Raw genomic sequence first — 15,292 nt, 5'->3', positions numbered from 1 at the left:
AAATGCCCTAAGGGGTGGTTTGGCTGGCTGGTGTGTTGTGGGGATCGAACTACAGCAACCTGAGGCTGACAGCTTTGTGGAAGCAGCCATTTAAACAACTGAGATAAGGCCAGGCCCTCCGGAAAATGTTTTCTAAATAACTAAATATAGTATTATATATCTAAAATTTAGCAACATACTTTAATTGCCCAAAAGCACAATGATAAAATATATATTTTTTACATTTAATTTAATATAATCATTTCCACTTGTCAGAGAAAAATGATAAAAATAATCATTAAAGAATTAAATATTATCGTGCATATTATGATTGTAAAACAGCCTTGTGATAGTACTACAGTATCATATGATAGCCTATAAAGAAAGACAGCAGTAGTAAGAAAGAAAGAAAGCCAGCCAGCCGTATAATGCTAAGATAACTCATGATGTTTATATTACAGAAATAATACACTTGAAATCCAGATTTACTTGGGAGGTCAATAATATAAGAGAAGCTAAGATGTCAGACAAATAAAGCTCATTAAAGATGGAAAACTTCAGCATTCCTGGCCCTGTGAATTCTGGCTAGTGGTGAAGGCACCACACTTCTCAGGTAAGTAGAAGCAAGCTGAAGAACGAGTTAAGTGAGGACTGTTTCCCAGGACCCCAGTGGAGAGCCTGTGCAGATCCCTGCAAGGCATTTGATTTCAAGCACACATTTTAAAAAAGTCATTGTACATTATTTCTCCAGTCCCACATTCATAGTTACTTTTTAAAAAATAAAAGATAAAAACTTGAGGTAACAATTGCTAAATTATTTTTAGTAAATAAAAACTACCTACAATGGCAAAAAGAAAAAGCATTTATCTAAATCTGAGAAAGCACAAACGTATTTTCCTCTTAAACTTACAAATAATTTCCACCAAGTTAATCCTAGGGAATTATCAAAGCAATTTCCAGATCATTTTATTTCCACTTTCCACTCTTTAACGCATATAGCCTCTAACAAAAATAATTACCACTCACAATGGTAATCTAAAGATTTTGAAAGTTACTAAGCAGTTACTGATAATTTTTTCAGAAAACTAAGTTATAGTCAGAATAATTTTACTACTGAACCTACTATCTACTTTTTGAAAATTTATTATATGTAAAATGTATAAAATTTATATATGAATTATAAAAATGTATAATCCATTACAAAATATTAATTTTTCTATCACAATGTCCAAACAAATGTTCACTTTAATGAAACAATTAGAATGGCTTAGTTTTTAAGCAATACAATTTAACCAAACACTTCCCATTTATGGATAGAAGTTTCTTAAAAGTGAATTTTTTCTAAATTATGATTTTGTTTTTAAAGTATCAAGAGTAGGATCAATAAAAATGCAGTAATAGGAATTGCATTATCATGTCAGAATATTCTTAAGATTGTTTTTGAGAAAAGCTAAAAAAGTCTAAAAAGCATTCATAAATAGCAAATATTAGACAATTTTGCCAATAAAGACTCAAGATTTGTAAACATACCCAGATAATGATGCTAATATGGTGGAAATAAGGACAACAATGACAAAACTTTGATTTAGTTGAAATGCTTTTGCTGGGCAGGACAAAAAATAACTCTCTAGAGAGAATACCATTAAAATGCATTTATTAATCATCATCCCTTACTGTAAATGAGGAGAACAATTTTATAATTCTACTTCCTCTGAACACAATTACCACTCCAGCAGTCATTTAGTCTCTTGTTTTCTGTTCATCAACTACTCGGAAGTAGCTGGACCAGTGACAAATGGCATGAAAACCCAGAGATTCACCGGTATCATCATCACAAGCTACTCCGGCAATTCTCCTTCTCAGGGCTACTTATGTATGGGTGTAAGAAATATAACAACCACTGTTGAATTTATATCATTTGTTTAATGAAATTTTGCACTGTTTCTAACTTTTTACTATTATTTTATTCTCTTTAAAAATGCCCAGCTGGGGTTCCATACCCGGGCCTGCAGTACTAGCCCTGCCTCCCGGGCCCGCTAAGATGGCAACTGGGTGTGGTGGTGCACCTGTAATCCCAGCTCTTGGGAGGATGTAAACAGGCGTATCACTATGAGTCTGATCTAGTAGTGAAACCCTGAACAACCTGTAGACCCCTCCCTAAATATACCAAAAAAAAAAAAAGCCCAGCTCTGAACCTCATATATGAGGAAGACAAGCTGGAAAAAATATGTGTATCATCTAGTGACCATGTTGAAGTATATGAACTCCAGTACCTGAAAGGTTCCAAGTCACACAGAACCAATTTAAAATAATTTTAAAGGAAAGAGCGAACTATAACGATTAAGAAATATTATTTGCTAACTTTATTGTCACAGATTGTACAACATTTGCTAGAATTTCAATGTGTCTGTGTCCTTGAAGGCTCATATGTTGGAAATTTAATCTCCCAAATCATACCTTAATGGTGTCAATGGAAAACCTAGTACTTAATTTCTAGTTGACAAAGTCCAGCAGGAAAAAACTGGTGTCACAATCACAAAATTCAGTACCTGTTATGTTTTGTGTCTGTCTGTCCAGCCAAAGCCTTATGTGATCACAGAGGGCGGGTTTTATGGAGATGGATTAATCTAGCTTCGAACTGATTCACAGTTCAATGATGCAACTAAGGTTGCTGGCATTAAGGGTGGGTGACTGCTGGACTGGCTTCACCCTAATCCTAGTACACTGGAGCAGAAAGAGGCTTCTTCTCTCTTGCTGGCTTGCTGCTTTTGTTGTTTTCCACTGCCATGAACTGCTGCCCTCTGTCATGTACCACTCTGCCTTGGAACAAGCTGATTAGGGACTGAAATCTCCACAAACTGTGAGCTAAATAAACTTCTTCCTTTAACTCTGGGTGTCAGGTATTTTGTCTCAGTACAAGAGAAAACTAACACAGTATCATTCCTAAATGACAAAAGCATAATAAAAAAGTCTTAAAGTATTATCAAATGAAACCTTAAGACAGAAAGAACAAACGTAGATAAAACAAATTAGTTCGTGGAATCAAATTTTATCAGGGTTCTGAAAATTCAGATAAAACCCACACTGCATTAAATTACGGCATTGAGGACAAACCACAAAGATGTTTCCAAAGAAACAAGATCTGGTGATTTTACTACAGTGAGTGCTTTAGATCATTTGGGCTCTTCTTTGATGTTTTCAGTAATGAACTAAAATGTGAAGGCCATTTGCAATTTTGAAACAAAAGATCAGACTGTAAAAGGTAGTAAACAGTATGACAAAAACAACTCTCCACTATGTCTCAAGAGCCAAACAATGAACTTGCTTAAGATTAACTAAATGCCTCTTCTTCAGAAAGAATCCTTGAGTAAGACTTCGTAAGTTATGTTGCACAAATAAGGAAAAAATTTTTTAAAAAAGAGAGAGAAAAGAAATCCTTACACGGTGTGTTCCACAGCAAATTTATTCAATTAATCTACATTTACAGAGGGTCTACAGAGGATTATGCTGTGTAGAAAATGTTACATCTTGGAAATGGCATGTGCCCTAAACTGTGTAATACAGGACTGGCTTCCAGCCTGTGACACTGCAGGGAGGAACTGGAACCTGTGTTGACAGGCCAAGTGAAGGACCTAGGGTCACTTGGAATGTGCTCTTAATGTGGACATGGCTAACTCATCCCTTCCTGTCTCCCACTTTGCTCCTGGTCACCACAACAGGAGAAGCTCTGCTCCACCAACACTCCCTACCATGATGATCTGCCTCACCCCAGGCCCAAAGCAATGCATCCCAAGAGACCACTGACTGAAAACTCAGAAAACACGAGCCAAAATAAATCTCACTCACTTCACATTGATTATCTCAGGCATTTTACAGGAGCACAGCACTCACAGAAGCCATACTTCAGGAAACCTTAAATGTTAATAGTTTTCTGAAAAGTACTGAGGCTTGAGCAACAGTAATTGAATAAAAACAGCATAAAACATAAGCAAAGAATCCAAGAATGTGGATTAAAAATAAGAGAAAGTAGTTCAAAGTCATAAGCACAAACTTGAAGCAGAGTTCCCTAATGGAGAGAACAACATCTTAGCAATCTGAAGCCCAAGGCAGAGATGTAATGATTAATAGCCACGAGGCTAACGGACTATAGCAGGATTATCCAGATGGAACATTCACTTAAATTACTAACATCTCATTCACTAACAGGAGAGCTTTATTACTCACTCGGTTTATATGGCTTCTTCCTATAAGAACCTGTAGTAGGGTATTTTCAAATTCTTCCAACTTCTTAGAACATGTTTTCAAAATGTGGTTCGAGAAGTTACAGTCATTGATGAGTCTTGCTAAAGTGTCAACAGCTTCTGTCCAAAACTTTGAAAAAGGAAGTTTGCGGTCACGGTAAAATACGATCAGGCCGTCAAGCATCTGAGAAACAGAATCAGAGACGATGGAAGAGTCCTCTTCAGAACAGGCCAAGTCTGTGAACACCAGACTACCTGATTCAGTCACATTCTTCAGTGTAAGCAGATGTTGCAAAAATTTCATGTGAGATGACAGAGGACTTTCTGGAGTAGCCTGGAGCTTTTTCACAAGAGGCAGTGGTAGACGGGATGGGGAACTGTAGCTCTCCACAAAGTGCTGGGATAACTCTGAAAGATCTGTTTCCCACTCACTTGATAAATCATACCCAGAATCTTCCGTATGAGTTAACGCATTTTCAGGATTTTTAAGTTCCTGGGAAGTTAGTTTTCCTGAAACAGAAAGGAATACAAGGATTATCTTTCCTATAGTTTAAATTTCATCACATTAAAAGAGAACACTGCTTTTTCCTTACTTTAAATACTAAGTTGAGGATGTAAAGATTTGCTACACATTTAACAAGTGCCATAAAAACTGAGGAAAGAGGTGATACTGGATGTACTTACAATGCAGAGACAAAAGCTCAGTTAGAGTGAGGGAATGTAAATGGCAGGAGAACTCCAGGCCTGAAGGGGTAAGTGCAAGAGAGAGCACAGGAAACAGAGAGGTACAAAAGGAAACAGAGAGCTGCAAGTCTGGGAGGAGTCCCATGTGGCTGGAGGCCACATTCACAGAAAGCACAAGAGGTCAGAGTCCAGAAAATAACCAATCATATAGCATGTATTAAGAAACTTAGAGGGACTGGTGAGATGGCTCAGTGGTCTAAAGCACCTACTTAGAACAAGCTTAGCAAAGCACAGGGACTGCGGCTCAATCCCCCAGCACCACATGCCAGCCAACCCCGCCCCCTGGTGGGCTGAGCTGGCCACACACACACACACACCCAAATAAATAAAAATTAAAAAAAAAATACCTTAGAGTGTATCCTACCATGTGTACAGTGAATTTCAAACTTGAAGAACAAGAATACTCTTTTGGAGAAAGTGCACATATGTATACAAAAGCACACACACATTCAAAAATACCTGATGTACAGATTACACATTTGCACTGTCTCTATGTGTAGACAGCAAATGATAAACCTGGTAACTACAGAGTTCAATTCCATCCTTTCTGGAATTGGTAATTAATCTTTGCCACATGTTGGTTCTTCAAATGTGTGGTAAGGAGGAGGAAAGCCCTGATAGGCACACCATCCTAAACACATAAAAGCTAAAAAGGTGGCTGGCTTTTTTGTCGTACTAGAGATGTAAAGCAGGACCTTCACCACAACCCTTGTTTGTTTCTTATTATGACCCAGGGCTTCAACTAAGTTGCTAAGTGGCCTACGCTGGGCTCGGACTTGTGATTGTCCTGCCTCAGAGTATGCCGGGATTACACATATGCCTGCCACATCTTGCTCAAGTATGGTAGATATTTTTAAATTATAACAAATATGAAAACAAAATTGAAACCAACTGAAAGGTCATTACTGAATATTTGAAAGCACATATCTATGAAGTATGACAAGTATTTCTGGGGGCTGGGGAGATAGCTCTTCAGCATAAATGTTTCCCTGGCAAGCACAGACTTGGGTTCCATGCTCAGTTCCACATGCCATGCTACTGTGCCAGCCACCAAAACTGGGTGTGGTGGTTCACACCTATAATCCCAGTACTGAGGAGTCTGAGACAGGAGGATCATTACAAGTATGAACTGCACAGTGATACCAAACACTACCAAAAAAAGTATTTCTGTCATCAAGAGTAGGAATGAGTTATGAAAGGATGTAAAACAGGAAAGGGAAATGGTCTGATTTTAATTTTCTTCTATTTTTTTAAAGAGAATAAAAATGATCACAGAACTTCAAAACAAGATAAAAAATTAATACTCATTACTATATTGCACAGTGGTATTGCTGAAGTAGTTGCTCAGATTACAAGACACAGGCATGAAAAATTGGTCAAATAATACAAACACTAACTTTTCCTTTCATTGAACTAATAGAAATTAGCAGTACAATTATCTGTACCTTTCTGCTGGCTTTCACACATCCTCTCCTCTCATCCCACCATGACCTGAGCCCAGATCAACTCTTTGGCAATTTACACAAAACCACAACAATCACACAAACAAATTACAGAGATCAGCTTAAATAGATATGTAAGTAGGCAGAGTAAATGTAAAGTATGACTATTATAGGAGTTAACTTAAAATGTTTCAGAAAACAACAGAACTAGCAGAGAAATAGTTTCTTGTGTGCTATTTCTACCTCTTGTACTAGATCACTAATTTCCTCTCCTATCTGTCCTCAAGATTGAAAGTTTTGATGAACTACAATTTACACTGCATTCATTTATGCCCCAGGAAACCACTGACCACATAATAATATTGTAACTAATGATAGGCAAGTGTGACTCATATTATGAAAAACAGAAAAAATCAATTTCTTAGGATTAAACATTTTAAGTGATACTACTGATTATATCTGACAATACTGATAAATGATATATTCATTCATAAAGATAAGACTTTAAAATGTTCATCCTTGGTAGAGTTATAACATGAAAATATACAGAAACATACCCATTTAAAGTGATTATTTCATAGTTACATTAAGAATCTATATACTTGATTAGATGTACGTTTTCAATACAAATCTCAAAGTGTAGCTAACAGAGCATTGCACTCAAAGTAAAAAAAAAAAAAGAAAGAACAAAGACCTGTGACTACAGATCCTATGTAATTTCTAATTTTTCCAAGAGAGACTAAAGTTGAGCAAAATGAATCTCTTCAACTTATTAGTTTTGTGTGATTGATGCAGTATCTTTCAACTGAGAGCATGTGACCTACCTGTTTACTAGAAATCTTTATTAAAGTATGAAATTATGTGCAGAAGTATGCTGAATTATATATTAATTAAAAGCTATATAAAAACTTACAGATTCTGTCTATAAGAGACATACCTTTGGATAGTATGGACCTTCTATTCCATTTTTATAAACCCTTACCCCTTTTATTTTCTTACAGATTTTATTTTTTATTTTATTATTATTTTTTTGGAGGTTATGAGTAGAATATATTTACTGAGGGAAAGAAAGATCCTGTACAAGAGAGGGACAGAAAGGGGGCCCAAGCGGGTTGTTCCCAACAGATTTAATTTCATCTTAAATCCATTTACTATTTCATAGTGAATCTCAAATATATTCTACAAAATAGAGCTGGTACCCTTCTGTTCCACATCCTTCCCCAGGAATGCCTACCCCTTGGTCAAGAATGAATGTATTTCAAACTGTCCTCAAGAACCTTTATAACCACCTTAACTCTCTTAATTCGTGTTGCCTTTTCTCACTTATTTCTACATTCCCTCCTCAATAATACTAAATCTACAGATCCAAATGCTTAAAGGGAATCTTTCTGTATTTCCTACAAGACCCATGAACGTCATGAAACTGAAAAAAATCACTTTTGTGCACTGCATACACAATTTATATCTGGCCTATGTATTACCTATTTCAGGTGACATCATTGTAAAAAAAAGTTTATTTAGTTAGCCATGAAGAAGGCAACAAGCTAGGGAAAGGGCATGAAAGAAAGCTGGGTATCAGCCAGGCTGCTAAAACTTAAACATGAACAGGTACTTAACTGGGAATCTGGACCAAGGAAAACTTCAGGCAGCACAGAGAACAGATCCACTCCTACTAAAGGGAGTTGTAACCCTTTTTGACTAAGCTTCTGAGTTTTGAGGAATTTAAATCCAAAATAAGCAATTTTTTCCCTAAACTCCCAGTTTCTTTTAAACCACTCAGAGACACTGGGAAATAGCACCTGAGTTCTACCTGGTCATTTCAAATTCACAGAGCCACCCATGGCAGGTCACCACTAAGTAGCTGGAAATTCCAGAGTTCTGTTTACCCATTAAAAGCTCTGCACTGGTGGTCCAGTGGATACTTCACTCTTCAGATTCACCTACCAGAGGAAACTTATCTCCAGTAAAAACTCACCTAATTGCCTTCTTTTGGTTTGTGACTTCATACTCTGGCTTTCATGAAGCCAAAAGCTTGGTTTATACGGAGTCCACTGTTTCATCAGTATTGATCTCAGAGGCCGGGGAGATAGCTCAGTAGAAAAAGCGCTTGCCTGGCAAGCGCAAAAGCCTGAGTTCTATCCCCAGTGCCACCAAAAAAAAAAAAAACATCATTATTGATCTCCTGCTACTAGACCAAAGGTGACGGATCATCCTGGGCTGGTTCTTCCCTGCTACCCTCCATGTACAGTGAAATCCCATGTTACACTGACCCAACCTTCTGCACATGGACTGGGTTTCTTCAGAGAAGCAAAACACACACACTGCATCCCCAGTGAGTTTGTGTACATGTGGGTGGGGTGGGGGGCACAAGCACAATTATGGACTCTCAGCGCAGGAAAGGACCCATGCTCCACTGTCAGGTCGGTGGGAAAGAAGAGGTGGCCCCCTCACTTGAAGGAAACATAGCTGTTCTGCTCTATTCCAGGTTCTAATTGATGGAGGTCAACTGGCATCAGGGAGTTCTGAGTGTACCCAATCCGATTTGTTCAGCCTACCCACCAATGGAGTCTCGTCCAAAGCCTCAGCACACAGAACTCAGCACACAGAATGACATTTGGCCAAATTTCTAAGTGCCTCACTGCTCTATAAAACTGACACATTAAAAAAAAAGACACATAAAATAACCATCACAAATTTGAATCTGTCTTTCCCCAGTACCTTCCCCTTGTCTCAGTTACTCTTCTCTCACTGCTGGGACAAATACCCAACAGTCAAAATTAAGGAAGGAAAGGTGTATTTAGCTCACAGTTACTGGAAGCTTCAGTCCACACTCAAGTGGCTCTAAGGCAGAGCAGCACATGGCAGAGAGCAACCTTTCATGGTGATAGCAAAGAGCAGACAGCAAAGGGAGGTATAGCAGCAACAATGGCTACAGAGAGCAAGTCTGTCTCCTTAAGTTGCATTCAGGCTCTCCGCCACAAGCTGAGTGTAGTATTCACACCCATAATCCCAGTGGATCATGAGTTAAACACCAACTCTGGAAGTCCACCCCATGACTGCATGAGGCTTTGGGGGGTCAACTAGACACAAACCATAACACTCCTTCAGTTCACACCATCATCCAATCTTGAAGCAATTAATTCAATATGCTCCCCTCACTGGCCGGCCTGCCTGCCTGTAGCTCTCTCCTCCTCTCTGATGCACGTGCTGAAATACTCCTGGAGCATAGCACCTCTGTTGCGAAGTCCTCCCCAGGGTTCCCTTACTTACAGACCAGGGTCCTCCACAGTTCTGTGAAAGCACAAAAGTTCTGAGTGTACAGCCTACAGCCTTATTCTCATCATTACCCTACTGCTGTGAAAGAAAGACTAAAATGCTTAGAGCTCACTGAAACCCACCCTACTACTCCCCACAACAGGCACTAGTTGTTACCCCTGGCTGCTGTACTTTGATGCTCTCACCCAGGATTGCACTTACTTTTCAAGACCTGTTTCAAATTCTCGTGAATTGTCTCTGCTCTCCCAGCCTGAGAAAAAGGAAAAAACCCAAACCACAACACACTGCCCCAGCCTGTTTCATCCTCATATGTGCCTCAATTATTTTATTATTAACTGGTTCTGGAAGGACTAGGACTTCCTACTGAAAAGGGTAGACTCTGGAAGGCAGCTTATGAATATGGGTATTTCATTGTCTGATGTCAGCCTTCCCATTGGGCTATCTGGTGATCTGAATATGTGTCCAAAACTACAGCTGTAGATATACATGGTGAGCCCAAAGAAACACTTAGATTTTCTCCAATGTCAACATATATCAACTATGATTTCCTCGTAATAATACTGACATGAACTGATGTGATGAAAACTGTAAAAATAATGTTTATGCCACCTGGTGGTCAAATTGAAAATGGTATTTTAAAGTGTGATTCATCTTTGAAATGACAGCATTTCCTTTGAAAGCAAATGTTTGACTTCTGTCTCTTGAAGGAAGCATTTTAGCATCTTGCAAGCATGACTGAGAATGTTAGTGAAGAAAAGGAATGAACTGAGTTTAATCCCACTCTAGCAATGTGGATTACCATTTTAACTTGGGTTGCACCAAAAGAAGCAATATTAAATATATAAAAATTAAAGTGAGTGGAATGATTTGTCATGGCTGGATCATCCTCACTGCATTCGTTTCATGAAAGAAAATTGGCCAACTCTGTCCTAAAATACGGAGAACACCACCCTTCCTGTTTTGGGGTGCTCAGACTCTGGACCTCCCAGTTGCCTCCCTCTCTCCCAGGCCATTCCCTAGCTTCCTGCAGGAGCCATCCTTACCACTGCACCACAGCTATCTCCTCCTGTGGAAGCACTGTGCACAAGAAGCAACTTTCCTAGGTCACACACTCAGAGCCTCACGCCTCCTACCTGGCCCACTACTGAAGACTAAGTCAGGCTCCGGGGCTCATGGACAGATGAATCTGCTAGTAAGTTCAAAGCCTCCATGATCCAGTCATCCTCCAAACACACAGGAATTGGGGATATTTTAGGTCTTAACTATACCCCTCCTTCAGTGCTATTGGTTGTATCCACCTTTCTAACAGCTTCAAAGAATTCCCTTTGGCCACTGGCTTTCAAATCTATAGACTAATCCCAACCTATGTACAAGCTCAAACCAGGAGATGGATCAATCTATTTTTCTCTCTGCCCCCCATTCCCCTTCTCTTATATGTGCACGTGTGTGTATATGATAGTAACAGAAAACAGTGATATTCATTCTGAGAAACTGGTATATGCATATCAAATATTTTGATCGTTTTCTATCCCTTTACAACCTTTTTCCTTTCTTATCCTTATCATGGTTCCATTTCTCATCTCCAAGTCTTCCTCTCTCCTTTATCTCTTTAATTAATTATAAATAATTATTTTCAGTACTAGATACTGAACCTGGAACTGCACACATGCTAGGCATGTGCTCCACAACAGAACTACACCCCAGCCTTAAATCCCTGCTCACCCTGTTGGTTGTTATCTCAACATCAAAGACCTCAGACTCTGAACCTTCCTATGTCCAGAACAGAGCACTGCCTTTGTGTGGACTTCAAACAATTTCCTGAAAACACTGTTGCACTCTTTACGTTCTAAGGTTTGAAATTTGGTTATCAACTTCATCCCTGACTTCCATTTACTAAAAAACACTAGTGGTCCTGCCTCAATCTTTATTCTTGAAGTCCCTAAGCTTGTTGCCATTGTAGACTTCTCCTTTGTGTTAAACATTCTCTTTGCACAGAACACTTCTCCACCCTCAGACCCATCCCTCTCAAGACTGAATTCTGTTGTCATTCAAGCATCTCTTTAAGTGTTACTTCTAGACAGAGGCACTCCCTGGCCACCCACTTAAAGAAGCAGCTGGGTCAATCCTCCACATCACTCTACATTTCCAAGGAACACTCAACCATGGCCTGATTACTTCCCACCACTGTATTTCGTCCTTGCCCTCAGAATGTGTGCTCCAAGGGAGACCTGGAAGCCTTGCTTACTGCCATATTCCACAGCAGGTAAAATTAAGTAAGAGCTCAAGGATATTTACTCAACAAATCAAAACATTTTATATTAATTAATGATTATTAATATAAAACATTTTATATTAAAACATTCTATGCCAAAGTAATTCCATTTAAAAAGGCCTGGGCTCTGAGAGTAATATTTCTGTTTCCCATCCAACTGCTCTGCCTAAATAACCCTTATCTGTCATCTTTTGGAATAACTATGGAAAGCATAGTGCCCAGCCAAGGTGTAGCACAGTCTCAATAAATTTAAGCTTCCCTTCTATTTTCCTACTAGAAAATTTCCAGACTCTTCACTGCGGACTTAATAAAGCACATTACGCACTGGCTATTCTACCTCTTAATAGGCTTCACCATAATTTTTTTCTTCTTTTCCAGAATATTCCTTCATATGCTGTATGCAAAGTCAAATCAGGCTATCTTTCAGTAGACTGCTGTATCTGTACATTTTCTGTACTTGCCTGAAATACTCTAGTACCCACAGCTCTCCAAATCCTGTTCAGACTTTAAGATCAGCAATCTTCCAAAAAGACTCCTAAAATTTCTGCTCTGTAAGACAAAATAAGCATGCTCCCTCTTTCCTCTGAGCACTAATGTCTTTCTCCAGACCATAAAGTCTCACTTGGTATATTTAACTCTGCTCCCATGAGCCTACGTGACCAGATCCGGTCTCACATCTCCATGCTCTCCACCCTATTTGTACCAACACTGAAGAGAAGTGCTGACTAAATGAATAAAATAGTTGCTCTGAAGGAAAAAAAAAGATATAGAGCAAAACCAAGGGCTGACAAGGACCAGCTCTCTCTGGAATCCACAAAGATGTTCAGTACAGATGAGAGCCCTAATTCTGTTTCCTAACAAACAGGACAGTTAGGTCCGACAAGGCAGACACTGTGCTTCCAGTACCACGACCCTAAAGTGTAACATCAAAATCATAAAGATACAGCCCATGACACAGTGAACCACTGAAAGCACCGGCTTACCTTGTATTCACAAGTGTGGGTGAAGACACAGCAACATTCTGAGGAACCCACATAAACTATAAAAATAGTGCATCAAAGTCTGTGTTCACCTCTCTTCTCGTGAGTCCCAAGTCCTACAGCTTTCTCCATAGACTAACCCTTACCTTCCTCTGAGCACCAACCCTCTCCCGGACCAAGCCTCCTTCCAAGAGAACTGGTCTGACTCTGTATCCTATTATGCATCCAAGCTCACTTTGGCCTAGGCTCTATAGGATTTGAATTATTCTCATCTGTATTCTTGGCTGTATCTTTAAAAGGTTAATGATTGCTCGAACCTCCCAAGCTAGGTTACCTGGGCACACCATCCTTCTTACCAATGCACCTGTGTTATGTTTTTTTTCTCCTTGCTGAGATTAAGTACCCAACACCCACAAGGTAAAGAAGAAAATGTTTATTTAGTTCAGTCTGTGGAAGTTTCAGTCCCTAATCTGCTAGCTCCAAGGACAGTGGCCTCACAGAGGAGAACAGTTTATGGTAGGCAGAAGGCAGCAAAGACCACAAGGGAGAAGACAAGCCTCTTTCTGTCCCTCATGTTGTGTCTAAGTCATAGAGACTAGAGCAGCACCACAGCAATCTGCACTGATTTAGTAATCACCCACCTGTAATCCTAGCTCCTTTACTTCTTGTTCCTTTAATCCTAGCATTGCACTACTAATCAATCACACTCTAGATTCAGTCACCTCTGACAAAGCCCCACCCATGGGTGCAGGAGGCTTAGGGGAGGGCACCTAGACACAGCTATAACATTACTCCACCTTTTCTACTTAGAAAATGAATGCAGGGCTTGGGAGATGGCTCAGTAGAATAAGTGTTTCCCTGGCAAGCACAAGGGTTTGAGTTCAATCCCCAGTTCTGAAAAAAAAAAGCAATGAGGTTTTTACACAGTCCAGTGTTTGTCTAATTTATGTCATAAAGGGAACCATACTAAAATTAAGTATTCCTAGACAGAGATGCTTAGTGTTTCAAGGTGTGGGGGAGTTCCAGGAATTTTTATTTTAAATACTTTGAGGGGAGAGGATTCTTTTATTTTCCGTTATCTACACTGCTGGTATTCCACACAATGAATTAAAAAGGTAGAGATAACTGAGGGCATCCCCAAAGCACTGTTTTCCTCTACTACTCAAGGTATGCCCTCAGTCTGTTTTGCTACTTTCCTGCTGAACTCAAAATTTCTAAGCAATAAGTGCTTTTACTGAAGATCTTACTTTTTCTGCTCATTAGAGTAGCTTTAGATTTTTTACAAACCCCAATCCAAACCCACATCTCATATCAAGCACATTGGAACATCTAAGCATGAGCTTATGACAAAATTCTTAGATGGTTCCAAAGGGAGACCCACGTTACGTTAATTTATTTCCACCATGCTATTCTTTGAGGAGCACAGAAGTGGGCATGCCCCATCTATGCCATCTCATTCTCTGCCATGACTCTCATGAAGTGTTGGTCTTATTTCTTTTCTTTCCCATCATGGTAATCTGTTGAATCTTTCAAAGTTCACTTCTAGCTGTTCCCTATGCAGGATCATTTTGTCACTTATTTTGTGTTTTGAGAAAGCAGAGTCTCAATGATGCTGGCTGCCACTCTCCTTCAGTCCACAGCACTACTGCATCACTAATGAACCACAGCCTTAGATGCCCACTGACAAGCCATTCCACACAGCAGCTAGAGCAGGACTTGGAAAACTTTGAGCTAGTGCTCACCAACAGGTTCCCAATGACCAAAGGCCCACCCTACTAGGACAAGCTCCACACAGGCCATGGCCTGCCCACCTCAACCTACTATGCCTCCTTCTCTCTAATCACACTGGGGCTCTTCTGGCTCACTTAGCACACTTACCTCAGAGCCCTGCAGAGGAGTCAGAGCTCTGCCTCCTTAGGGTGAGGCTCACTGACCAGGCATGGTGATGCATACCTGTAATCCCAGAGCTGGAGAGGCTGAAAACAGGAGGATCACTATGAATCCAAGCTGTGTAGTGACACCTTCTACTAAATACATTATCACTGTCTAACTCCACCATGGAATTCTAAATTGTATTACCTTTGTCTTGTTCACCTGCAGTCATCCCAAAATTGAAGTGTTATTGCTGGTTAATGAATCAATCAACAGAATAACAATGGATAACAGTTACAAGACCACACTCATTATATGCATTACTTTATATGTAACGCTCTTCAGTGTGTCTTGCTCCTTACAACTGGACCATAAATTCCTGAAGGTCAGTGACATTTTCTCGTATTTCAGACTTGAGAGTTATGCGCGATAAATATGATAGATGTAAGTTCTTACTGATTATTTTGGCTATAAGACTGCCTGTAT

At 39.5% G+C, this 15,292-nt stretch overlaps 1 protein-coding gene across 1 annotated transcript in view; it reads right to left on the bottom strand.

Annotated features, from left to right (window-relative positions):
- The window catches only part of Mei4 (meiotic double-stranded break formation protein 4), a 201,324-nt gene that overhangs the window by 113,981 nt on the left and 72,051 nt on the right, over positions 1–15,292 (bottom strand). Inside the window, exon 3 of the mRNA XM_023718659.1 lies at positions 4,204–4,730. Within this exon, the coding sequence (XP_023574427.1) occupies positions 4,204–4,730 (527 nt within the window). The remainder of the gene's footprint in view (positions 1–4,203; positions 4,731–15,292) is intronic.

This window comes from Octodon degus, unplaced genomic scaffold (genome assembly GCF_000260255.1).
Source record: "Octodon degus isolate 3935 unplaced genomic scaffold, OctDeg1.0 scaffold00061, whole genome shotgun sequence".
In the NCBI taxonomy this organism is placed as follows: Eukaryota; Metazoa; Chordata; class Mammalia; order Rodentia; family Octodontidae; genus Octodon; species Octodon degus.
This window is presented reverse-complemented; position numbering and strand designations above follow the sequence as displayed.